General features: G+C 39.9%; 1 protein-coding gene across 1 annotated transcript in view; it reads right to left on the bottom strand.

Annotated features, from left to right (window-relative positions):
- MAN2A1 (mannosidase alpha class 2A member 1) overlaps positions 1–26,868 on the bottom strand; it is a 206,580-nt gene that overhangs the window by 134,766 nt on the left and 44,946 nt on the right. The window contains exon 4 of the mRNA XM_004706587.2: positions 17,627–17,798. Within this exon, the coding sequence (XP_004706644.1) occupies positions 17,627–17,798 (172 nt within the window). The remainder of the gene's footprint in view (positions 1–17,626; positions 17,799–26,868) is intronic.

Genomic DNA, 26,868 nt, shown 5'->3' on the forward strand with positions numbered 1-26,868 from the left:
CCTAAGACATAGTTTCAGCATCCTCACTTCTATGAAGTATTTTGGCTTTACTCTTTCCAATACAGACTTGTTTGTTCTTCTGGTAATATTCAGTATTCTTCATCAACACTGCAATTAAAATGGATTGATTCTTTTTTATTCATCATCCAGCTTCCCCATGGAGATGAGGCAACTGAAAGCACCGCAGCTTCAAAGAGGTGTACCTTAGTGTCAGTGCCAGTTTTGCTCGTCAACACTTTAAAGACGTCTCATGCAGCTGGCTCACCCAATGCAATAGGATGACTCATTTCTGACTACTGCTTTCAAGTAAAATGAAACTCTTGACAATTTCAAGCTCTTCTCCTTTTATTGTGCTGTTGTGTACTGCTACAGTGGTGGAGATTTTGATTATTGTCTCTCCATTCAGTTATAATCCACAGTGGAGGATGAAGTCTCTGCCTTCATCAGTAAGCGCTTCATGTCTTCTCTGCTTTCAGCAAGCAAGGTTTCATCATCCAAATATCAGAGGCTGTTAACGATTCTTCCTCCAATTCTGATGCCATGTTTGCCTTCAGATAGTTAATCATATCATTTGCTCAATATACAGATTTTAAAAAGCATGGTGAAAAAATACAACCCTGACACATACCTTCCCTGAATTTCAATCATATAGTATTCCCTTGTTCTCTTAGAACAACTAACTCTTGATGTATGTACAGGTTCTGCATGAGCACAATTCTGGAATTCCTATTCTGTGCAATGTTATCCATACTGTTATTATCCACAGAGTTGAATGCCTTGGAATGTACAGTCAGTGAAACCCAGGTTAAATATTTTTCTTGTATTCTCTACTTCCAGGCAAGATCTACCAGACATCAGCAATGGTACTGTTAGATCACTGCCCCATTCTGTGACAGGTATAGATATGGATCTCTTCCAGTCTGTTGGCTAGGTCTTCCAAATGTGCTGGCATAGATGAACGTGCAATTCTGGCATTGCAGCCATCTGTTGAAACATCTCAATTAGTATGTCATCAATTCCTGCAGCTAGGTTTTTCATCAATGCCTTCACTGTACCTTAGACTACTTCTTTCAATGCCATCAATTCTAGATTATGTGCTACTTCTTAAAATGCTTGAATATTGACCGATTCTTTTGGGCACAGTGACTCTGTGTATTCCATTAATCTTCTTTTGATGTTTCCTATGTAGTTCACTATTTTGTCCACCATTTCTAGAATATTTCTAGAAGGCTTCAACTTTGTCTTCTCAGACTGCCCTTGGAAATCTTCTGGTGATTTCTTCCATTTGCTTCAGATACTCTTATGTTCTACAGCACATTTCAAGGTCTCTTCTGAAATTCATTTTGGTTTGTTCTTTCTTTCCTGTTTTTTAAATGCTAGTTTTCTTTCTTTCTTCTTATAAGTATTGATCCACCAATTTCTTTGTTTTTTGTAACATGTCGTTATAAAAAAAACTTTTTAAAGCATAACGCAATTTATAAAAATAGGGGAATAGAGAGAGACAGGAATCAGTTCAGAAACAAACACAGAAGGTGGGTGATTCTTGCATCAAAATACGGTATCCCCCTATAGAAAAATACCGTAAATTTTCAGTCCCTTCTCTTGGTAACAAATATTTGCATTATTTAAAATTTAATGCTGATCTGATAATGTGTGTGTGCGACTCTTGGTGAAGATGTTTTCATTTCTCTTGTTCTCAGACATTTTTATTTTAGCCATTCCAGTTTTCTGTAGTAGTTTTACTTTGTATCTCCCTGATGATCACACGTTAGTTACCTGGACTGTAAACATGTCCACCCCACCCACTACCATATTATGGCTGTAGCCATAATAAACTTCTTTCACAGGTATATGAACGAGTCATATTTTTGCTTAACTCTGACCTATAAATCACAATTCTCTTCCCATAAACTGGACTGTCTGCTACCACTTATTAATGGGGTAAGGCTAGTTCCTTTCATGTGTCAACTTGACTACAACTTGCTTCAGGAACCCTGCCAGACACCCTCCTTTCCTTATGGAGGAAAACACTTGATTATAATGCTGTTGTTTAATTATATGTCTTCCTTGTTCTGCCCTTGGAGTAGGACTAAGTTGGACTTGTTCACCTTCTGTATGCCCAGAGCCTAATTCATCAAATATTTTTGAACCAGTGATGGAATAAATAAGGAAAAACTTTGTAGATGAACTATTATTCCTGATGAGTCTTTTTAAATGAGTAGGAATAACATTATGCAATGCATAAAAGTGGTGGGATGGGGAGAACAAGCTGAAGGATAGGCAAATTCCTAAAGAAACATGAAACAGCATGTGTCTGCGGACACCCACCTGGTTTAGTGTGGTTAACAGCATTGTGATGCATGAGGAGACTAGAGATAAATGTGGATGAGTAAGGAAGGATCAGAACAGTCGGTGTGTGTCAAAGAGAATGGTGTTTAGATTTTGACAATGAAATGTCACTAGAGTATTTTAAAGCAAGAAACAACATGATCAGATTCACATATTAGAAACACGCTGCTGTTGTTGAAATAGAGGAAATCTGAGAAACAGCACAGCTGGAAACAGGAAAACCAGCTGGAGATCTTCATCACAGTACAAAACAAGAGCAACAGGGATAGATTATTTGGGATTCATTTCCAGACACTGAAGAAGTAGAACTGACAAAGTCTAGATATGACTGTGTGTGGAGCAAACAGCAGACTGACTGAAAGACTACTGCCTCAGATGTTCTGGGGCAAGGCTGCTTGGCTCTTGTACTGACTCCACACTTACATACCTGGGGACCCTGGACATGTTTTCTAGTGCCTCTGCCTCAGTTTCCTCAACAGTAAATGAGGATAATAAAAGTCCTTAGCTCACTGACGCTCTGGAGGATTGGCTGGCTCTAAGCAGTCTCAACCTGTGGGTCGTGATCCCTTTGGGCAGGGGTCCTCAAACTGCGGCCCACTGAGGACACTTATCCGGCCCACTGGGTGTTTTGCCCCATTTGTTTTTTCACTTCAAAATAAGATATGTGCAGTATGCATAGGAATTTGTTCATAGTTTTTTTTAAAACTATAGTCCAGCCCTCCAACGGGTCTGAGGGACAGTGAACTGGCCCCCTGTTTAAAAAATTTGAGGATCCCTGCCTTTGGAGGTCGAATGACCCTTTCACAGGGGCCACCCGATTCATAACAGTAGAAAAATTACAGTTATAAAGTATGTATTGGTCTGGGTACTTTAGAGAAACAAACCCACAGAAACTCATATGTATAAGAGAGTTTTATATAAAGGATAAGTGCACATCAAGGAAACATCCCAACCCAGTGCTGTCCAACATTAACCCATATGTCCAAGACCAATCCACAAAGTCCTCCTCCATCTCACATAACACACACTATGATGACGACTGCAGGAGAAAAGCCAAATCAGTGAACGTGTAATCATCTCAGCGCTGGCAGGGGTCTCCACACGGCTGCTCCAGCACCCAGGGCTGCATCGGGATAGGTCCATGCAGCTTCTCCTGGGAATGTCTTGCAGGAAGTGAGCCTGGCCAGCTGAAGCATGAAACTGGCTAAGGCAGCTGCACCCCGGTTCCGACCATCAGAAAGCGAGACCGGAGAATAAGGAAGGCAAGGCTCACCAAGCCATTTATCTCTCTGCCCTTCAATTAACCCCACATGTGTTTATCAGCCAAGTTGGCACAATAAACTAATTTAAGTAGCAATGGGGGGTCACCACAACATGAGGAACTGTATTAAAAGGTCGTGGCATTAGGAAGGTTGAGAACCACAGGCTTAGAATATGTGTAGAACATAATTCAGCAAGTGTTAACTGCAACAAACTGTTTTTGTTGTTGTTGCTAAGTGCCCTCAAATTGGCTCTAACTCATTGTAAATCTACATACAAGAGAATGAAATACTGCTCAGAACAGCACCAGCCTCACCAAAAACTCTAGGTTGAAGCCTTAGATTAAGAAGTAGCCCATAATGCCTGGCGATTAAAACAAGAAACCAGCATGTAAAATGAGAGAGTGGGGCCAAAGGTTGTGCCTGCACACTGGAAAACCAGGACGTTTAGGAAGGCAGGAAGAGGTGATGAGAAAGGACCGCTCAGCAATGCAGAAATAGAAAGTGGGAGGAAAAGAGCTTAGGGTCACAAAGCCAAAGATAAAAAATGTCCTAAGAAAACTGAAAAGGTCTTTCAATACAGCAAACAAATCCTCCTGGAGGATGGATAGTACCCAACGAATGGAACAACTGGGACATCCCTGTGCATTTTACCAGTACCCGTGATGTAAAGAGCCCTGTGGTTGAAGTAACTGAGAGGTAAATGCAAACGCAGAGTCCTTCTCACTCAAGATGATCTGGATTAGAGGCACTGGGACAGACTGTAGCCATTCCTGATTCATGGTGACTCTATGCACAACAGAGCAAACTGCTGCCCAGTCCCACCCCTAATCCTGCTCCCCCATGATCACTTGTGGATCACATCACAATGAGCCACAGAGTGTTCCCTAGTTGATTTTTGGAGTAGATCACAAGGCCCTTCTTCTTAGCCCAGCTTAGTGTGGAAGCTCCACGGTAGTTAGTCGGTTCAGCACCATGGCAACACACTAGCCTCCACTGGCAGACAGGTGGGGCTGCTGATGAGGTGCTCTGGCCAGTATTCAAACCCAGGTCTCCCACATAAGAGGAGAGAATATTATCACCGAACCTCTGGGGGAAAAGGCATACTTTTTAAATTCAAATGTACATCGCAGTCTGTACTATTAAAGTTAACTTAAGACACTGGTAGTGGATTGCTTTTATTTCATTGATGAAACACTAAGTATCTTTTGACTCTTAAAACTCATTCCAAATTTTCAATTTATACCTAACATCACAAGACACTAACTTCTCATTGCTCTGTGAATGTTACAGCAGCATTTGAAAAACTGCCATAAAATCTGACCTGCATACAATGTATAATAAATTAGGCAGGATAAAGTGTTAAGGGTGTATTTTTCTAGGACAACCCAAAATGCACATCAGGGCTCTGATGGAGGATAGCAGCTTAGTCAGACTGCCGGCAATCCTCTATACCAAACACCTGAGAAACCCAATGAACTAGGTACAGAGGATAATCCTAGAGCCCAAGCATCAAATGAAAGGAAAAAGAAGTCCAGCCAACACTGACTGAAAGAAGAAACTAGGTAAAAACAGCAGATAATGAGAAGGGGTGCCCCTGGCAGCCAGCACAGCACATGACCACCTTGAGACAAAACAAGCAGTTTCAACTGAGGGGTGCAAGAAGACAACTTCATAGAATCCCCCATTGGACAGAGACCATGGTTGGACAAATCCAGAGTGCAGCAAAGTGAAAAGAGAGTGAACCAGATGTAAGGAAGAAAAGTGCAGGCACGTAGGTCAGAGCTCAGGGGACTGGCCACCACAGAGCTGGAAAAGGGGGATAGAACTGCTCACCAACAGTGGTTTCTGGCCTTTGGAGTTGGAGACCGTATGAAAGGGAGGGATTGTGGAGACACTGGACTCCGGACATCCACCCCCTTCACACTGGCCAGGGAAGGAACCTGTCAGTTGTATCTGCCTAGGATTGAGCAGGCACCCATGCCAATGACTAACAACCAGAAGAGTATATTCTGCCCGCTTCCTGTAGTGATAAGAGGTAGAGTCGACCGATCGCCACTCACCCTATGATCAGTGGTGACCCCCTGTCAACCTTCCCCTGCCCTGTGGTCCAATGAGCAAATACTGCCCAGCCCAGCCTCCTAAGACCCTTCATTGCCCATTTCCTTCCACAGATCATAGCCACTCTCAGTGGCCCAGGTGACTGGTGATGATGCTCATCCCTGCTGCCAACCCACTGCCCTGGCATCCAGAAACATTTACTCCCAGTACTCTTTCACTCTACTGATCCCTAGTGGGATACGATACTGTGAATCATAGTCCATGACTTGCAAATCCCACCCCCGCCACCTGCTGATTGGTAGCACATGCTTGCAACCTACTGCATCTCCAGAAATTGGAGGCATGCTCTCCCACGGAACAAATGCCCATCACCACAGCAATTAGCAGTGAACATGCCAGTCATCCATGCTCTACACAGTAAGCGACTATGCCATCTAGCAGGCCTACACCGTACCCCCTAGACCCAGCAAATGCTAGTAACTGCACACTTGCCCACATGCCATCCATCCATCCCAGTTCCTGCCACCCTCCATCCCACCACCCAAATGATGCCCTGAGCACCCCAATCACCTCATGCACTGAACCAGTGCTGCCACCAATTCCTGAGCCACTGGATCAGACTGCAGGCCCCCAGCCCCTCAGCTTCTCCACATAAGCAGTAAAGAAAGGCACACAGTCATATTCTGAACTGTACCGCATACACCTGCACACAGGTAGTGAGCACTGAGTGTTGCCAAACTATTAGCCAGGCATGAGCTCCCTGATACTCCAAATAAAACAACATAAGAAAACGGAATGAAGGAAACAAATATGCGATCAGTAAGTAAATACAGGAATACCTTGCCATCTCAGAGACAATCTCACTGTCATTGAGTCAATGCTGACTCAAAGCAACCCCCTGTGGGTTTCCAAGATTGCAACTGTTTACAGGAGTAGAAAGTCTCGTCTTTCTCCCAAGGAGCTGCTAGTGGTTTCGAACTGCCAACGTAAACACTATACACCATATACCATCAGGTTCAATAGAAAACATCAAACCACAGGAAGAAATAGGGCAAGACAGCTCAAGCCAGTGACCAAACTAAAGGACTAGAAACACCTGAGAAAAAAATCAGTAATGAACTCTCGAATAAGGAATTCAAAGGACTTAGATTTAGAATTCCTCAAGAGATCAAGAAAGGTAACAAGGAAAATACACAGAAAACATAGGAAACCACAGACAAAATCAAGGAAAATACAGACAAAATTCTAAATGAATTCAGAGGAAAAGTAAAGGAGAAAAGTTAACAAAATGAATAGATGATGAGAAATCCTACAGAACAAATGGGTATCAGAAGGGAGTGGGCCCTACTTAGGGTGGGACAGACAATAGGGTCTGATTACTTTTGATGTACAACAATGGTTGCAACAGGACATTGACACGGCACTGCCAGAGTTTCTGGCCAGATTCAGAAGAGGGTGTAGAACAAGGGATATAATTGCTGGTGTCAGATGGAGCTTGGCTGAAAGCTTTTGTTGAAGGTCATCCAACAACTGTTACAGCAGGACCTACAAGTTCAGGAAGGATTCATAAGAAGATGTGGAATAAGAGATATCAATGCAGATGTCAGATGGATCTTGGTGGGCAGCAGAGAATACTAGAAAGATGTTTACTTGTGTTTTATTGACTCTGTCAAGGTATTCACTATGTGGGTCATAACAAACTATAGAAAACCTTGAGAAGAATGAGGATTCCAGACACTTCACTGTTCGCATGAGGAACCTGCACATAGATCAAGAGGCAATTATGCAAATGGAACATGGGAATACTGCATGATTTAAAATCAGGAAAAGGAATGTTATATGGTGGTAACCTCTCCCCAAACTTAATCAGTCTGTATGCTGGACAAATCATCAGAGAAGCTGGATTATATGAAGGAGAAGGTGGTATCAGGATTGGAAGGAGGATCATCACCAACCTGCAAAATGCAGATGGAACTGAAACATTTGCTGATAAGGATCAAGGATTGCAGCCTTCAAAAGGAATTACAACTTCACTGTCAAAAAAACAAATCCTCACAACTGGACCAATCGTTATCATCAGGAGAAAACGGGGAAAGGTTGAAGTTGTCAAGGATTTTGTCCTGCTTGGATCCACAATCAATGCTCATGGAAGCAGCAGTCAAGAGATGAAAAGATGTATTACATTAGGTAAATCTGCTGCACAAGACCTCTCTAGAGGACTGAAAAACAAGGGTATTACTTTAAGGAGGAAAGCGGCCCTCACCCAAGGCATGGTATTTTCCCTTGCTTCATAGGCATGTGGACGTTGGACACTGAATAAGGAAGACTTTGGAAGTGATGCGTTTGAACTGTGGTGCTGGCAAAGAATACTGAAAGTACCACGGACTGCGAAAAGGACAAGCTGATCAGTCTTGGAAGAAGTATACCAGAGTGCTCCTTAGAGGCAAGAATGGCAAAACGTCATGTTACATACTTTGGACATATTGTCAGGAGAGCCTGGCCCTGGGAAAGGACATCATGTGTGGCAAAATGGAAAGGCAGCAAAAAAAAAGAGAGAAACCCTCAAGGACACGGACTAACACAGTGACTGCAACAACGGGCACTAGACAGGAACGACTATGAGGATGGCACAGGACCGGACAGTGTTTCATTCCGTAATGGCTAGGGTGGCTACAGGTCAGAACCAACTCAATGGCACCTAACAACAACGTAGCAAAAGATTTCTATCACATGTAGCAAAACGCTTTGACTTGCCATCATATACGTTCAATTTTAAAACCCTAAAACCTGTTGTTGTCAAGTCAATTCCAGCTCAGAAGAACCTAGGAAAGACAGAGTAAAGCTATACCATTGAGTTCCCAAGGGTGTAAATCAATACAAAAGCAGGCTGCTACATCTTTCTCCCATAGAGCAGACGGTGGGTTTGAACCATCAATCATTTGGCTACAGTCTAGCATTTAACCCGTGCACTACCAGGGCTTTTTTCGTAACTGTCAGCACCTGTAAATGCGACCATATTTGAAAAGAGTGCCGTTGCAGATATAATTAGTGACAATGAGATAATCAGGGTAGGCGCTTATTTATGACTACTATACAAGAAGAGAAGACACAGAAGGAAGACACAGAAACGTGAAGGCAGAGACATAGAGGAACGATGAAGGCAGAGATTAGAGTGATGCTACCACAAACGAAGAAACAACTGGGACCACCAGAAGCTGGAAGAAGAAAGGAGGGTTCCTCCGGTCTAGCCACTGGAGAGAGCATGGCGCTGCTAACATCCTTGATTTTGCATTTCCTTTTTGTTAACAGCCTCCAAACTTGTGAGAGAATAAACTTCGCATGTCTGAAGGCACGGTTTGTGTATTTTATTATAGCAGCTCTAGGAAACTAATGGGCTCAAACACAGCAAAGATGGCAGAGGACTGGGCAACTTTTCCTTCTATTATACAGAAGGTCACCATGGGTTGGAACAACTTGAAGCAAATAACACCCTGGTTCTATTTCTGCATTGCTAAGGATTCGTTTTTTCATCACTTCTTGAATTTCTCCTGTGCTCACTTCCGCCCAGCACATGTTGAGGTCCATATTTCCTATCTACAATGTCAGCAGAGAGAAGCTGGTCAAGACCTTGGAGAGTACACACACAGTTCTAAGTTGCAACAGTTCCACTGAGCAGCACCCTCCAGAGCAGACACAGATGTAATGTAATAACTGCTGCAATGTATCAGAGCACACGCAGGAATGATGAACACGGAATACGCTGGGTGCTTGTCAAAGAAGATGCTAAGGCTAATGTTTCAGCTGCTTGACTCTGAATAAGGACGTACATTTTGATGTATTATAAACATCATGCAGTATTTAACTGCATTTAGCCAAAAAACTCAAATATGAAGCATAAAAGTAAAATGAATGTTAGCATCCACGTTATTTTCCAAAGAAAACAAGTGCAGACAGAAGCTGTGCTGATTATTTAAGGGAAAGCAGTTTCATTTAATCCACTGGATATGTGTTTAGAAGTAGGTATCATGACTATAATTAATTAAATTACTTCGACTCACAAAAATAAAAAATAAAAGGCTAGATGCTGTTTTCATGGATCTCCTTTAGTTAACTAGATTTTCATTTTAAAAGCTTACAGAACTGAACACTACTGCCACAGGGGGGAGGATTCAAACAAGTCATTGCTGGAATAGATGATGGGGATCATTTAAGTTTCTGTTAAGTTCCCACAATCAATTGGTATTCTTCAAAGACAATGAAAGCTTACATGATACTCTGCTGGAATTAACAGGTTCTGCTCTGCGACAGCTAGCTTGCAAATTTGGGCACAGACATTTAATCCACAGACTCTCTTCCTCAAAAAGGAAAAACAAGTCATTGCATAAGCATTATACAAATATTCAAAAAACGCTATCAATCAGGGTACTTATTACAAGCTCAGAATTTTAAAAAATGAAGTCATACCTAAAAAACTATCATGTTTATCACATAAAAAACCCAGATATTTTAGGGTGTACAGGGGGGGCAAGGGGTGCTATTACTACAGTTCCACAAACAAATGAATGGGAGTGAATAGGTAAGGCTCAAAGGGAAATAATTTTAATAAAGCTCCTTAACATGGCTCCAAAACAAATTTTTTCTTCAAATAAAATATAACAGGAAGGAACAGGCCTATTCCACAACAGGCCTATCTCCAAGGCGAGAGAACACCTCCCTAAAGGAATTTCAAAAAAGATGATGGTTGAGCACTTGGTTGTTGTTTGCAGGCCATCTCTCCACATCTTCCCATCCTCTATCCACATCTGTAATATTTTGTTGAATTGTTTGAAATTACCGATTTTGTACATCAAAAAGAGTGAAATACCAGGAATTTCATGATTATTCATAAAGAAGATGGTGAACAAAATAGGAAGGAAAACAATTAAGTACATGCATCCATGTAAAACAAGGAGACGGAGCGTCCAGTGAGACAACACTGGTGACAATTCTGGCGGTCATCTTGCAGGTGAAACTACAAGAACTCAACAAGCACTGACTTACAACATATCAGAATGAACTATCAGCATGGTGTGTAGTACCAAATAGTTCAGAGGGAACCTAGCCAACAACCCCTAATTTGAAGGGACCAACACAAGGCTGAATCTTGGGGCTGGCAATAATCAGAGTCCCATGCTTCACTCTGAGGGCATAACGGGAGCCCTTTAAAGGAGCCCTGGTCACTATACACTAGGCCAGTTTCCAAATACAGCCACAATGAAAAAGCGGCAAACCACGGCCCATCTTACCAAATAAACAAGCAACAAGCTCAATTTTCTTATGAGATGATGACTGGGCTTTGCCCTCATTGACAGACGGAGCTAAGTGGCATGTTTAGTCTTCTTCTTGTTGTTGCTGTTAGGTGTTATCAAGTGGGCACCAACTCATGGCAACGTCCTGCATAAAAGAACAAGCAATGCCTAGGCCTGCATCATAGCTTCAAATGTATCACTATGTTTGAGTCCAGTGAGGCAGCCTCCAACCTAGGGACCTCATCTTTCAGCACTGTCGCAGACATTGTTCTGTTGTGATCCATATTCATCAGTTAATTTTCAGAAGCAGATTACTAGACCTTTTTTCCAGCCTAGCTTACAGGGTGAGAGAGAGAGAGAGAAAAAAAACAAGACAAAACAAAATGCAGAAAGCCAGACCAACACAGGATCAGCAACTTCCCTAAACACAATTCAGACAGTGACCCTCTCTCTGAATTTTCCCCAAACCCAGCCCCTCTCTTCCCATCAGCCATTCTTATTACCTGATGCTCGTGTCATCTTCTAGAATATGCATCACAGAAGAAAGTATCAGCTATCTAATTTGAAGCAACAGAAATTGGAGAAGTCTAGACTTGCATCCGTCCTCAATTCTCTGTGCCTGATGATGACAACATATGTACAAATGTGCTCGACACAATGGATGGATGGATGAATTGTGCTAAGAGCTGTAAGAGCCCCCAACAAAATGATTTAAAAAAAACACAAAACCTAATAGGTCCTAATATTATCTCCATTGTACAAATGTGAAGAACCTGAGGCCCAGAGAGGTTAAGAAACTTGTCCAAAATCACAAAGTAAACAGAGACAACAAGATTTAAACCTATAAAGCCTGGCCCCAGGACCAGGCCTTTTTAATAACCACTCCAGACTGACTGTCCTTAAAGCACAGGGTTGCTATAAGCTGGCACTGACTTGATGACAAGTGTTTTTGTTTTGTGTGTTTTTAAGCAAAAAAGGCAGTAGAATCTCAGATAAATCTAAACAAATGAACAACAATGAAAGAATAGCCATGATACTACTATTAGCCATTATAAGAAGAAACGATGGCAATTCATCAATGATTGAAGACACAATTTCCAAAGAAGGAAAAAAAATGTCAATCTGCGGAACACACAGACACCCCTGCCCCATAGGAGGTGTCTAATAAGTACCTGCTAGATGCATGAACTGATAGAGACTTATAATAAAGAACTGTAATCATAAACCGGCATGAACCCTTATGCTGACAAGGAAATAGTAAGAAAAAGCAAGTATGGCCATTTCTGATATGAGACCTGTTTTGACTATGAGAATCTGTTAGAGATTGCTGTATCAGAGAACAATTTCTCATTTGCTATATGCAATTTCACCCCTATAAAAGAACAGGCTAGAGGAGAAAATAGCACTCAGCTAAACTGAGGTAAACACAACACAAACATGTATCCTCAAACATCTATGAACCTATCCACAGACGGTACCCAATTCAGTCTGATTTCAGGTATACGCCCCTCCTGCACGTGTTAGGCTTCTTCTGGTGCTCCCTTCTAAAATCACACTGAATCTTTTTCTAGGTAAACTGACAGTATCTACCTGGCATGATCATGGCCATCATGTTGATTCTCCTGACGGCATCATTTAAAGATTGAATAGAAATGCTCCATAGGATTCTGATGCTGTAAATCGTTATAGAGGTGGACTGTCACATCTTTCTGTGGCACAGTGTGCTGGGGGCTTAAAATCACAGACCTCACTTTGGCCGAGGGATCCTCAGGTCAGCTGGGATCAATTTGTCAAGGCAGGGGAAGGGGATGTTGAACACTTAGTGGCTGCCATGTAAAGTTAGGAGGAGATACCGCAGACAGGTGGAATTCTCTATCAGAGGGATGAGGGATACGGATGGCACAGTGAAATCGGGAGAGGGTAAAGGGCGCAGACAAGTCTGAGAGAACGTAAGTGGCATATCTGTTAGTAGAAAAAGGGGAGGGCTGAAAAATTGAGAAGGGAAAAATTACTAAAAATACTTTTAAGGAGCTGCCGGGGGGGGAGGGGCATATGTGTGAATATCCCTGGTCATATGCACTGAATAAGCCACACCGGCCCACGTTTCTGGACACACCCTGGGGACCTAGGTCAAGTGCCATAGAACACTGGCCCAGGGCACTGAATCCTGGATCCTCAAGGGGCACCACTGGCTCCCAAAGCTGTACCAGAGAGATACAAACTCCAGGATGTAAACTAGACTCTACCTCAAACACACCTGTAACCTGATTCGTGTTGAGTCTGATCTAGTTTTCATCATTTTCTTGGTTTTAAAAAAATACATACATGTGTGTGTATGTTTATCTCTGATGCATATTTTTATTTGGGGGTAGCCCTCTTGAATTTTTGTTATATGCTATTTGTTTTTCAGTATATGAAATTCCGTATTCATGAACCTATAGAGACAGCACATAGAATAATGACTCCGGGGGGTACCATGGGGCAGAACTAACTGGTCACAAATACAAAGAGCCATTGTAGAATGCTGAATTAGGAGGTAGCCTTCAAACTCCCTAAGCTACAAACATCTTCTATTCAAGTGCCAGTAGAGGTCCTTGATACTAATCACATAGTAAGTCCGAAAGAGAGCCTCAAAAAATACATAAAGCTGTATCGCCGATAGTCTCTGACCATAAAAGCATGGGGAAATTGGAATTTTTTCTCTTAAACTCAAGTTAAAGAGAAAACAATAATTGAAATACCATATTTAGGGAAGAAATGCAATAATGAGAGCATTACACTTAAAATTTTAAAGCTAGAACAGTACCAAAAGACAAACACACAGAGAGTAGTGTGCTCCCTATTTAAATCAGGGCTTTTAGCCAGTTCATTCTGGCCCAACCTAGTGCTGAGAATTTGCATTTTCCATTGACATACTAAATCAGAGTCTACATTTTATTGAGTTGTAATAGGATGGTGTAGTACAGTGAACTGTCATCATCTCTGTAACTCCCACGAAATGATTTTTTCTTGATGGGTCTGAATAAGAGAAGGCAGTTCCACCCTGTCCTGCCATGAGTTTGTGGTTTGGGGGAAGTCACTGATTGTATTATGATACAGCTGTGAGTGATTGTTGACAGGTTTAATTGTGATTGCCATCCTGCTGGGTATAAAATGAGCCATCTCAGTAATAGGACAGGGCAGCTCTCATTACCATAGAGAGAGAAGCACCAGGAGTGGAGTGCATCCTTTATATGGACCCTGATAGCCCTGTAGATTAAACCTCCTTGTTCAAGAAGACGGCTTTGAAACCAAGGGAGCAGCACAGCAGCAGCAGCAGCAGCAGCGGCAGAATGGAAGCTAGAATCAGAAAGAACAGTGGAGTGCCAGGCCATAGATCCAGTAAACTGAGTGCCTTTAGGCAGGAGGCTGGCTTGTGGAGTAGTGTGCCTCCAGGCACTTAATTGGGGGAGCAATGGGTGTGACTAAGAAAAGGCTGTCCTTTCTGAATAAATCCTGAGTATTTTCTGTGAGCTCTGTGTGGCCAATGCAATGAATTGATTAAACCCAGCTGAAAAGCAGTGCTGTGAGAGCAACAGTTGTATCAGAAGTGGTAAGAAGGGTGGAAGCATTTCTGAAGTCAGTCTCACAGAAATCAAACTGATAATGGTGATTCTTTTCCTTAGTGAAGTTAGAGGAGGTCAGAAGCCCCGGCCCCCTCCGCCCCCAAGTAATTCTTTTTCACAGGTGGAAATGCAAATCTTCAGCAGGGGGCTAAGCCAGATGAACAGGTTCAAAGCCTTAATTAAAATAAATGGACTAGGCATTTAGCATTCATGAAAGCACATAGGGGTTAGTAAAGATAAAAGCAAAAAAAAGATCAAAACTAAAAACCAGTAAAATTTAAACTGGTTCTTTAGGACAGGAGACAAAAGTCAACAAAATGGTAAAAACTTTAACCAAGGTAATCAAAATTTTTAAAAAAATCAGATGCCCAAAGGAAGCAACAAGAAAAGCAAAAATAATCATGCATATAAGAAATTTTCAATATCTCCATTATCTGGGTAAAGTCTTCATAAAACTGTAAGTTCTTTTAGAAAATATGAAGTATTTCTACCCAAAGCGATCAAAATATTTTAACATTTTAACTTCATCAAAGTGACTTACTTACACAAAATGGTTTCACAAGACAGTTATTTCAGGGAGGTTACAAACTAGTAAAGAGCTAGTACATAGTAGGATTCAGAAATGCCAGTATGTTTGACTGTGCATATGTTGAAATACTAACATTAAACTAAGTTAGGGTAGTGTACATAGCATTTTAGAACTTCAGCAGGTCTTGAAAAATTGAAGGGATACCTGGACAAACCTGGATCCCCATGAAACCGTTGATGTCAGAAGAATGGCTAGCCCCTTCAGATGTGGCAGTTACTGATAGCGGTTCACTCCAGGACCCATTAGGGCGTACTGCACTCAAGGGCCTGGCCAGCCCAGTAAGCATTTAAGCATGATGTAAGGCTTGCTGCTCCCTTAGAGAGTTAATCTTGGAAACTCAAAGGGACAATTTTACCTGGTGAAGCTCATTATGAGTGGGAATCAACAAAATGATAGTGATCAACAAAACAAAATGCTACGATAATGATGGAAAATCAATTACCTTTCATTATTTATGTCAGTTCCCATTGGAATCCACAGAAATGTTTTGGATAAGGTAGGGAGAGTTTAATCAATTAATACTAAAAGTATTTTGTAAACTAAATGTCATTCATTAAAATAGTATTTGAATAAAGAAAGACAAGGGTAAGATTTTCACTATTAATGAACTATCTCACAAATGTCCAATAATTAAAATGCCATGGTACAGTCAAACAAAATGATGTGGGACAGTAAGAAATGCCAAATGAAATAGGACCACCACAAACCTCACGTGTAGTTAAAATAAAGACCGCATGTCAAATTAGTACAAAAGGACAGACTGTGTAATCCTTAGGGTGGCAACACTGATAGAGAATCAGAATACTATGAAATATAACATAATTTAATATTTAGCTTGTTGGGAATCCAAAATCTAACAGCACCCTCCCTTGAAGTAAAAAATCCTTTTAAGCTTAGTCAGTAGGGATGTTTTCACTCAGGATGGTGGTAACCAAGGAAATTAAGGTAAGTAGCCAGGCACAAAGTATCCCCATTTAGCATCATGCTTCACTGCGTATCTAAATGGAGGATATTTGTGCCAAGCTAAAAAATGTTTTCTTTCTTTCTTTTTTGAGCTATACAGAAAGTATCCCCCTTTAGGTAAGGAATGAAGCTTCAGGGCAGTCTGATAACCCTTGATAAAATATAGATCATTATTTGCTATCATCATTGCAAAACCTGCTTTTTTCACATTTTGGGGGTTATCAATTGTTTCCTGTGATCATTAGTAAAACCTGCTTTTTTGTAACATCATTTAGTTTTTTGTCACATTGCTTGATTTTCAAATTTTTAAAGCAGTTTCCCCAGTATTTCCTTCTGTCTCACACTTGCAGAATAAACTTTCTTGAATCAATCTAGTCTCTCTGTCTCTGGCTGAAACCGGCAATCCATGACTCTGTCACACAACACACTGTGTAATGACACAGTCTGGGGCAAGATGCCCTGAACTGGAATAACAGAACAGGCCCAATGACTCTGGACAAGCCAGGGTCCTCATCTGTAACTGAACACAAAAATTGTACCTACTCCAAAGGGTCACTGCAAAGATCATTAGCTAGTATTTATAAAGTACCATATATACTCGTGAATAAGCCAAGTTTTTCTGCACGTTTTTAATGTAGTTTTTGTGGTAAAATTAGGTGCCTCGGCTGAAATTTGAGGGGTCGGCTTATACTCAAGTATATGCGGTAGTTACAATATGTGTAGTTAAGCAAATACAAGTAAGTAACTTAAGGTAACGCTCAACTCCTACAAATAAAGAAACTAGTGAACACAACACCACTATCACACCATATAAACAAATTAATTTAGCGTTTTTTAAAGCGAATGGTTAAAAAAAAATGAAACTAGGAGAAAATAAATTATGTGGCTATCTATAATCAGTAATGACTTTGTTAAATATAAAAAGGTAATATAAAAAAAGATTAGACTATAAAATTTGAAAAATACCATATATCTAGCATTGTGAATTAAAAATAAAATGAAAATTGAAACCAGTAAGGTTGAAATCTTTTTATAAGTCAATTAAACCATATAATCAAGGAATTCACACACACAGAAAATTTTGTTTGATAAAATACATATTATAATTAAAATGTAAATTAAAATATTTTTAACCATCACATAGGCCATTTAGAAAATTACAATGTTGGCTATCAGATAGAGATATCTGTACATGGCTACATGGAAGGTACAATATACTGAAACAACTTGCAGGGATCATTTCAGAAACATACTTCAGGGAAAAAAATTTTTTTTAATATTGAGCCCTTTGGGTCTAGTGGTTTTCTACTTCTAAGACAAAGTTTCCAAGATTTTGCTGGAAACATTTCTAATTACTTCTTGTGAATCAAAATCAAGGAAGAAGAGATGGGATAAGAAATATTTTAAGTTTCAGATATAATGTTTAGAATTTTCAATTACTGAAAAATCTAACACTTAGTTAACAACATAATCTATTACAAAATGTCAAAAAGAAAAAGTTTTAAAACAAACCTTTTAACAGCATCCTTCTTCTGAATATCTATTATATCCCACCACTTTGAAAAGTAAGATATCTCAGCCCATATAAACTTCCTCCTTGAGTCTTCTTTCAGCTTTATGACCATATTATTTAAAATATACTGAGTCTTGTCTCTAAAGTAGTCATCGAAAGTCTTCAACCAACCTAAATCAAGACACAAATACACCACAAAGGTCTGATTTGATTTCAATGCAGTCAAATTTCATTGCATTATTTTTGGATTCTTAGATTTCTTTTAGTCACATAAAGACATTTTTAAAATCTAACAAATGTTTTCAACTAATAAAACCCAATCTGAGTTGACAAGGGACTCACAAAGGCATATTTTAAGAATAAAATGATAAAAATATTCTGAAAACTACACAAATTCAAATAAGAAATGTAAAAGATGTGTACATAATAAAAGAAATGTAAAAGATAGCCGAAAAGGATTTCTGTATGGCTGGGATAATGACCGGAGCCCTGGTGGGGCAGTAAAGGTCAGCAGGATGAACTCACTCCAAGGAAGGAAACTGGGATGGGTCTACTTCTGTCAACAACCTTGGAAGCCTGGTGCAAGCTGCAGTTCTATGCTGTCCTAGAAGGCCACTGAGTTGGAATTAATTCACAAGCAATGGGTACAATAACTATAGTAGGCAATTTTATTGTAATTTTATCTCCAGTTTTTAATTTTAAAAATCTGAACAAATTGACAAAATTCTTCTACACAGCATCAAAATTCTATCTTCGGAAGCACATCTACAAGCCCCAGCCCATTAAATCAGTTAAAAGAAAACCAAAAGTATAAACTGTATCTAAAAGCTAGCATCAGAGTAAGAGGCAATTAGAGCGCTGTCAAGGGTATTGAAAAGTAGAGTTCTGGCAATAGGCACTAGTTCCAAAAAGTTGTTTATTTTCCCTTTGTTTAGAAGTGGGAGGTGAAACTTGTCAAACAAAAATCTACATATCAATGTAAAGTTTGTTTTCAGAAGTAAAAGTATATGTATTGATAGTTTGGTTCGCTGACTTTTTCTACAAAATTCAACTGAAAAATTCATTGGAAGACATTGGTAATTTGACTAGGAAAATTTTTTTTTGCTAGGCTCAATTCCAAACACAGTGTCATACTGTAGATAAAGCAAGCCAAAGAATGGTCAAGGCAAAAATGGCTAGTTACAATTCCCACCTACTGGTGGTAGACAAAAATGGATTCCCTGTAGAATCTCTGGTTTTCATCTAAGGAGTTATGGATGGAGTGTCTACACAGTCAAACAACAGAACTACATAGAGTTCTTCTTTTTAACCTGTCCCACTTTTAAATTAACAGTCAATGCGTACTGTACTCGTTGACAAAAAGTGAATAAATGTATTAAAACTGGTGGGCAGAGAAAAGCAATAAACTATCAGCAAAGCAAAAATGAGCATCTAAAAAGGGTGATGTCACCACTTTAAATGAATTTATCCTTTTTGCTTCAACTGAAATATCCATTCATTCATTCCATAAATAATTTATTGAGCAGCAAAATGTTGGATCAGTCTTGGAATACCAACCACAAAGGTTGGTGCTTCAAAGCCAACCAACTGCTCCACGGGAGAAATATGAAGCTATCTGTTCAACTTGATGGCAGCTGAGTTACAACGTGGCAGGTTCATGACCTCTGAGTCAAATGAAAATACAGTACAAAATATTTGTGTTAATCAGGGAAGACTAGGGAAACAAATCCAGAGAGACTTATATGGGAATAAGAAAGCTTTATATACAAGAGCAATTGAATATTGAGAAAACATCCCAAGCCCAGTCCAGATCAATTCCGTGTCTAATACTAGCCCTTATGTCCTGTGTTAGTCTGGGTACTTTAGAGAAACAAATCTAGAGAAACTCATGTGTAAGAGAAAGTTTTATATAAAGGTTAAGTGCGCATCAAGAAAACATCCCAACCCAGTGCTGCCCAAGCCCACAAGTACATTAACCCATATGTCCAACATCAATCCACAAAGTCCTCCTCCATCTCACAAAACAGACGCAATGATGCCGACTGCAGGAGGAAAGCTGAGTCAGTGAATGTGCAAGCATCTCAGCTCTGGTAGGGCTCTCCACATGGGTGCTCCAGCACCCAGGGCTGCATCGGGGTAGGTCAATGTGGCTTCTCCTCAGAGATGTCTTACGGGAAGTCAGCCTTGCCAGCTGAAGCAAGGAACTGGCTAAGGCAGCTGGACCCTGGTCCAACTATCAGAAAGCATGAGACCCAAGAACTCGAAAGGTGAGGCTCACTGAGCCATTTATCCCTCCGCCCTTCAATTAACCCCACATGTGTTTATTGGCCAGGTAGGTTGGCACAATAAAGTACCTCAGTATAGTTGAAAATAGAAACCTGGGAGACAGCGGATGGTGTAAGATACAAAAATAGTAATAATTTATAATTCATCAAGGGGTCACGAGGGTGGAAGGGAGAAGAGAGGGGAAAAAAGAGGAGCTGATAACAAGGGCTCAAAAGAAAGTAAATGTTTAGAAAATAATGATGACAACACATGTACAAATATGCTTGGTACAATGGATGTATGGATTGTTATAAGAGCTGGAAGAGTCCTCAATGAAATGATCTTTTAAAAAAGTCGTAGAGATGTTTATCCATTTGGTGTGCTGAGAACACTATTAAAACGGATAATAAAATAGCCAAGTGATCAAAAACAAAAAACAAAAAAACTTCATTGTTGCCTTTTGTCTTATCTTTATAAAGGTAATCTTTTCTTGTTTGGGGATTTGACCTGAGAATAATATCAGTAAATTACAAACTGCAACACTATATATGGTACATATTACTAACAAAGGGTATTCCCCCAAAAAATGTAGCTCCTCTGCTCCTGCACAGCCATCCTAACTTGAATTTATATAAAACAAAGACCACCACATAAGCAGTATACTAAAATGCAATCTTCTTTAGACTCTTCACCCCGTAAAAAAAGAAAGAAAGAAAGAAAGAAAATCAAAACTCACTGAGTCAATTCCAGCTCATAGTGACTCTCCTGTGGAGCGGCTTATGGTTTCGAACTGCTGACTTTAGAGATCATAGCCCAACAAGAAACTACTACACCACCAGGGTTCCTTATTTAGGCAGTGAATCTTAGACATACTGGTTATCACATTATAACTTACATATCCAGATAGACCCAGTCTATGCCTTAGAGAAAATGAGTGCTACTCATACTCAGTAAATTACAATTACAGCATGTGGGAAGAATTTATTTTATCAATAGCTATCATAATGTTTAATGTAACATGATAGCTATCACACTGCTAGATGAAGCTGAACCAACCTGTTCCTAAATAACATGTACGTCTGTCTGTACCAGGTTTCTTTTACGTGTGTAACAAGGGCTATGAAAATTATTTAAATGGCACTATTGGAATTATGAAGGAGTCCTCGTGGCGCAGTGGGCTTATTGGGCTGCTAACCACAAGGAGAGCAGTTCTAATCTACCAAGTTCATCAGGCCTCTGAGGGAGAAAGATGCGGCTTTCCACTCCCAGAAACCCACAGGGCCAGTTTTAGCCTCTCCTATCAGGTTGCTATAAGTCAGAAAAATCGACTTCATAGCAGTGAATTTGTTTTGTATTGCTTAATGAGAATTATCACCTCATAGTGATCTTATAGAATAAAGCAGAAGCGTCCCTTTGGGCTTTCCAAGAGTTTAAATCTTTACAGGAACCAACAGTCTCTCTTTCTCCCAAAGAGCAGCTGATGGATTCAAACCTTCCTAATCTATAACTAGCGGCCCAATTCGCAGCCCACTATACCACCCGATCGAGTGAGTTTAGTTTTTGATGTCGTGGTTTATTAGAAGTAACCATCTTTAAAACATCATACAGCCTTTCATTTAACTTTTAACAAAGGTCAAGACTAATTTTTAATTACTTAGCTATTAAAGAGTAATGATCAGGGGAATGCCTCTAGAAGTAATTATAAAACCTCCTATAATCTAGCAAAAAAGTCAAGCTTAGGAGGAGCAGCCTTTACAAAAATCAGTAGTAAAAGTTTTCTTGTTTTTGTTTTTTAAGAAAATCTACTTATTTTATCAGTTATTAATTTGTTACGAACTAATGGTTTCAAAACTTGTTTTGAAACAAATGATTTCAAAAATGGTTCATCACAGGAATTTTCATTCAGGAATCACAGTGACTTATTACAGTAATCCATTTTGCCTTCAACACTTCATTTGCCCTTCAACAACCAGGCAGAAAATGTGTCAAAGATATTTACACGAGACAAAATATAAGCTCAGATATGTCAACTTAAAAGCCTTCCATAAAACTCATCTATAATAGCTACTAATACCACTACAATATAGCACAATTAATGAAGAATGAACTAAAAGATAGCCTCTTGCAGTTTTCAATATTGAGTAATATAACAGTAAATTAGCTTTTATTGCTCTTATACAATAGAGTAATCAAGTATTCCTTTTTACACTGAATTGGATCTTTCTTTTTTAAATTACAGTAAAACTACAATTGTATATTAGCATGAGACCAATCAGAAACAGTATTTTATGAAAAGTTGCATGGGATGAATTTTCATGTCATAAAATTATACTCCTACCTCTAGATTCAATAATCTTAGGACATTGAGTTGCAAACTGATTTATTTTAAGTGGTCAATTTACAGCCTTTTTCTTTCCATTGAATACACTTCGAAATTGAACCAAGGCCTGAACAATATTAAGAACACATTCTAATTTGTTCTTTCTCCCTCTACCACCAGCACAAGTTGTTCTCGAGCCAATCTGGACTCACGACGATCCTGTGTGTGTCAGAGCAGAACTGTGCTTTGCAGGACTTCTAAGGGCTGATTTGTTAGAAGTAGGTGTCCAGGCTTCTCTTCTGACATACCTCTGGAGGGGCTCAAGCCTTCCACCCAGAATTCCATGTTTAGTTATTCACATGATGTCATTTTTATAACAAGAGTGCATAGCTGGAAACTACAAAGTGGCTGGCCTAAGTGAAAAACTTTTTTCTTTAAATCATTTTATTGGGGGATCTTACAATTCTTATCACAATCCATACATACATCTATTGTGTCAAGCATATTTGTACATTTGTTGCCATCATTATTCTCAAAACATTTGCTTTCTACTTGAGCCCTGGTCCGTTATCTTTTTTAAATTGTTTTATTAAGGGCCCATATGACTCTTATCATAATCCATATATACATCAATTGTGTAAAGCACATTTGTACATTCATTGCCCTCATCATTCTCAAAACATTTGCTCTCCACTTAAGCCCCTGGCCAGCTCATTTTTTCCCCTCCCTCCCCGCTTCCCCCAACCTCATGAGCCCTTGATAATTTATAAATTATTATTTTGTCATATCTTGCCCTGTCCGACATCTCCCTTCACCCACTTTTCGGTTGTCCGTCCCCCAGGGAGGAAGTCACATATAGTTCCTTGTAATCGGTTCCCTCTTTCCTACCCACTCTCCCTCTACGCTCCCAGTATCACCACTCATATCACTGGTCCTGAAGGGATCATCCGCCCTGGATTCCCTGTGTTCTAAGTGAAAATTTAATGCCACTATTTTATCTTTTATTTGTTGTATATTTTCAATGGACTGGAGCAATTAAGCACATAGCAATTATTCACTGGAATGCCTGGGGGAGGGGGGTGGCTCCTAACCAGCTTCTACTGAACTGATTTGCATATTAGAAGCCACACAGAGGTGCATGGAAGAAAGGCCTGGAGGCTATCAGTCTGCAAAAACACAGCAACATATAATGGACTCAGGGAGAAATGGGCCAAAACCCAATTAATTAATTTGTTTAGTCTTTTTAAATTTTAGATTGATCATCGTAGCTTATAAGTCATGAAGCATTTACAGTATGTCTAGTTCAAGGGCAGACACAGCATAAGGCATTAAATACAATTTATTATGGTATCTCTGTCACTCAAATAGGACGCTCATTTGACTTCTAACGTTTGTATTATATGGTAAACCCCTCCCCATACAGTCAGAGTTTTAAATAACATTCTGGTTGATTCCTCCAAACATAGAGTAGGCATATAATAAGGAAAAACAAGAAGCCACAGCTAAGTGAAAGCAGATTCAGTAGTGAAAAAAGAAACAAAATGCTGTATAGCTAGAGGAAAGGTAAATGCCTAACAGGAGGCACAAGAGCACTTCTTAGATGTCATCATCTGGGTAGAGGGAAGGCTGGTCATTCCAAACAGAAGTAAGAGCACATGGAAAAAAGTCCAGTAAGACATGAAAGTTAGCGTCCATCTCAGGGAGCAGACAGGGCCTGGGTATGACTGGACTGCAGCACACACAGTGGGGACGGAGGGAGAAGTGTGGAGTCAGATCCCTGAAAGCTTTCTAATGTAGTCTTGTTATTTCTTGCTGAAAACATTTAAGGAAAGAAGTTATTATGTTTTCTCACCTTTGCTTTCAGAAGTAGCTGTACTAACAGTGAAGGATAAACTAAAAAAAAAGGACACACAGGAAAACAGGAAATGAGATCACTACCAGAATTTTGCTTTAAAAAATTGGCTAAGCCCTATAATGCACATAGAAATGGGGAATAAGAGACTAGGGAGGCCTAAAGAACAGAATTTAGAAAGTGATGCAAGCTTTCGGGTAAAGTCAAAGTCAAGGCTGTGGTTTTCCAGATCTGTTATCAAGGATCTCTTTTAAAGTATTTAAGATCAAAGGTACATCTGAAGATTAAGGTACACCTGACTAAACCTGAGCCATGGTATTTTAATCACCTCATGTGCATGCAAAAGGTGAATAATAACTAAGAAAGCCTGGCAGAGAAGAAATTATGCATTTAGATTATGGTGTCAGCAAAGAATACTGCAAGTATCAAGGACTGCCAGAACAGCAGTCTGTCTTAGAAGAAACACAGCTGGAGTCCTCCTCAGAATGGAGGATGGAGAGAGAGGCTTTGCTCATGCACTTCAGAAATGTTACCATGAGGGGCCAGCCCTGAGAAAGGGGCATCATGCTTGTAGGTCAGCGAAAAAGAGGAGAACCCTCAAGGAGATGGACTGACATGTGGATTTAACAGTGGGCTGGCTCCATTATAGGAAGGACCGTGAGGATGGCACAGGATGGGACTGTTTCATTCTATTATATTTATACAAAGGGTCGCTGTAAGTCTGAACTGACAGCACCTAACAGCGTTAAGACAAATTGGCTGATTTTTTTCGTTTTTTAGTGCTTTTGAACTCAGCTTTCCAAAGCCCCTAACCTTTTTTCAGGTGATGCAGTGTCCTATGACAGCTTTCTAAGCATATCATCTTCACTCCCATTAAGTTGCTTGAGATACAGCACTTTTTGAATCCGTGTAAGATGCTGTCACTGGAAATTTCATCCCACACCACAAGCAAAGCCATTTGCATTACTGTTAGGACAGCTGGAGTTTTGTTCACCCTGAAGCTGCATCAGTGTAATAGCCAACTGTGACCCCTTATTATATTGCTTTCCCAGTGTCCTTTAAAAGACCTGCATACCTTGATACCTGATACCTGCATTTGTGAGATCAACTTCCAAAATAATTTCTAGATCTGTGAAGTAATCTCAGGGTATGTAAGGTATCTACTCAGCCTTATGGTCATGCAGACACTGGGCAAACTTACTAGTTTCTAGAAGAAATCACATTTAAAAACTGGGAAATGTTGCTCCTAAATCACTTTATACTTATGAAAAATGCATCAATGAGAAAAATCACTCACCATCTCATGTACTAATGTAGTATTTACGGACAGCACATCCATTTCAATAAGGAATGAACAAAAGAAAAAAAGTCAGAAGGGAAAAGGGACAGAAAATAGTGCAGTAAGTTGTCTATTTTTGTCAAATGCTTAATAAGTCATTTTTATGATTAATAATACTAAAATAGGTAACACTTGGCTTGAATACACTTAAAAGGCGTGCCTCCCAGATGTTCTAGCCCTCGTTTCAGAAAGTGATGGCCATATTAAATAATGGTTGAGTCCCGACTCCAGAACCAGGTATCCTGGGTTCAAGGCCAGCTCTTCCACAGTCCAGGACCATAACCTCTCTGGAGCCTCTGCTCTCTCATTTGTGAAATGAGGATACCACAGAGGTGGAATGAGGAGTCGTCGTCGTCCAGTGCCGTCAAGCCCATTCTGACTCATGCTATCGAGTAGAACTACTCCATAGTTTCCTTCGCTGTAATCTTTATGGAAGCAGACATGAGGCCCCATCCAGAGTCCCCTTGAAAAGAAAATTCTAAATAGCCATGTTACCACTTCCATAACTAAGATTGTCAAAGAAAATTCAGAGAGCCAAGTTAAATTTAAATTTCCACTAAAGAAGGAATAAATTTTTATTATCAGCATGTATGTAGCATACAATATTTAGGATATACATATGCTAAAAATAATTTATTATATAGAAACTCAAACTTAACTGAGCATGATGTATTTTTATTTGCTAAATCTTACAACCCAACTAATTCAATGTGTTGAATTTTCTAGAACCCACAAAGCAATAAGAAACAAAACGTTTGTTATGAAATAGTGCAGTTTATGTAAAGGACATGGGTTTTGGAATGAGGCAAACCTGAGCTTCAAATTGTCAGTCTCTGCCAACTTATAACTGACTGATCTTGAACAAATTACTGTAAAATATGTTGGCCTCATGGAGCTAATGATACAATGGTTAAATGCTCAGCTAGTCCCTGAGAGGTAGAAGGCTCAAATCCAGCAAGTTTTTCCAGGAAGGAAAGACCTAGTGACCCATGGGGCAGTTCTACTCTCGTTGTTTACTTTGACTCAGAATTGACTCCGCAGCAGTAATGGCATCCTTGATTCCTCTGTCCCCAACTGCATATAGTAACAGAGCAGGCAATGAATGCTAGTTTTCAGTTCTTCCTTATACTATTATAGCTCCAGCAACTCAAATTTCCCATCACACCAGTCCAAACCACATTAACTATTGTTGTAACTAAATAGAAGAAAACATTCCACATTTGAGGAACGTCCACAGACAAGCCTCTCCTGAACTACCATCCCACTCCAATCTGACTCAAAGTCACCAAGGTAATGCTCATCTGTATGGACGTGGCCCAACGCTTTCTGGCCAGAATTGCTTTCTGTCAACCATACTTAAAATATTTGCATGGAAGTTTTAAAATAACGCCACACTATTATTTCCTCACTTTGGGCTTTTACAATCTTTTTCAGAGTAAGGATACATAAACAAAGTATTTCATTT

This window comes from Echinops telfairi, unplaced genomic scaffold (assembly GCF_000313985.2).
Source record: "Echinops telfairi isolate 266 unplaced genomic scaffold, ASM31398v2 ScPeMD7_7469;HRSCAF=8507_1, whole genome shotgun sequence".
NCBI classification, from domain to species: Eukaryota; Metazoa; Chordata; class Mammalia; order Afrosoricida; family Tenrecidae; genus Echinops; species Echinops telfairi.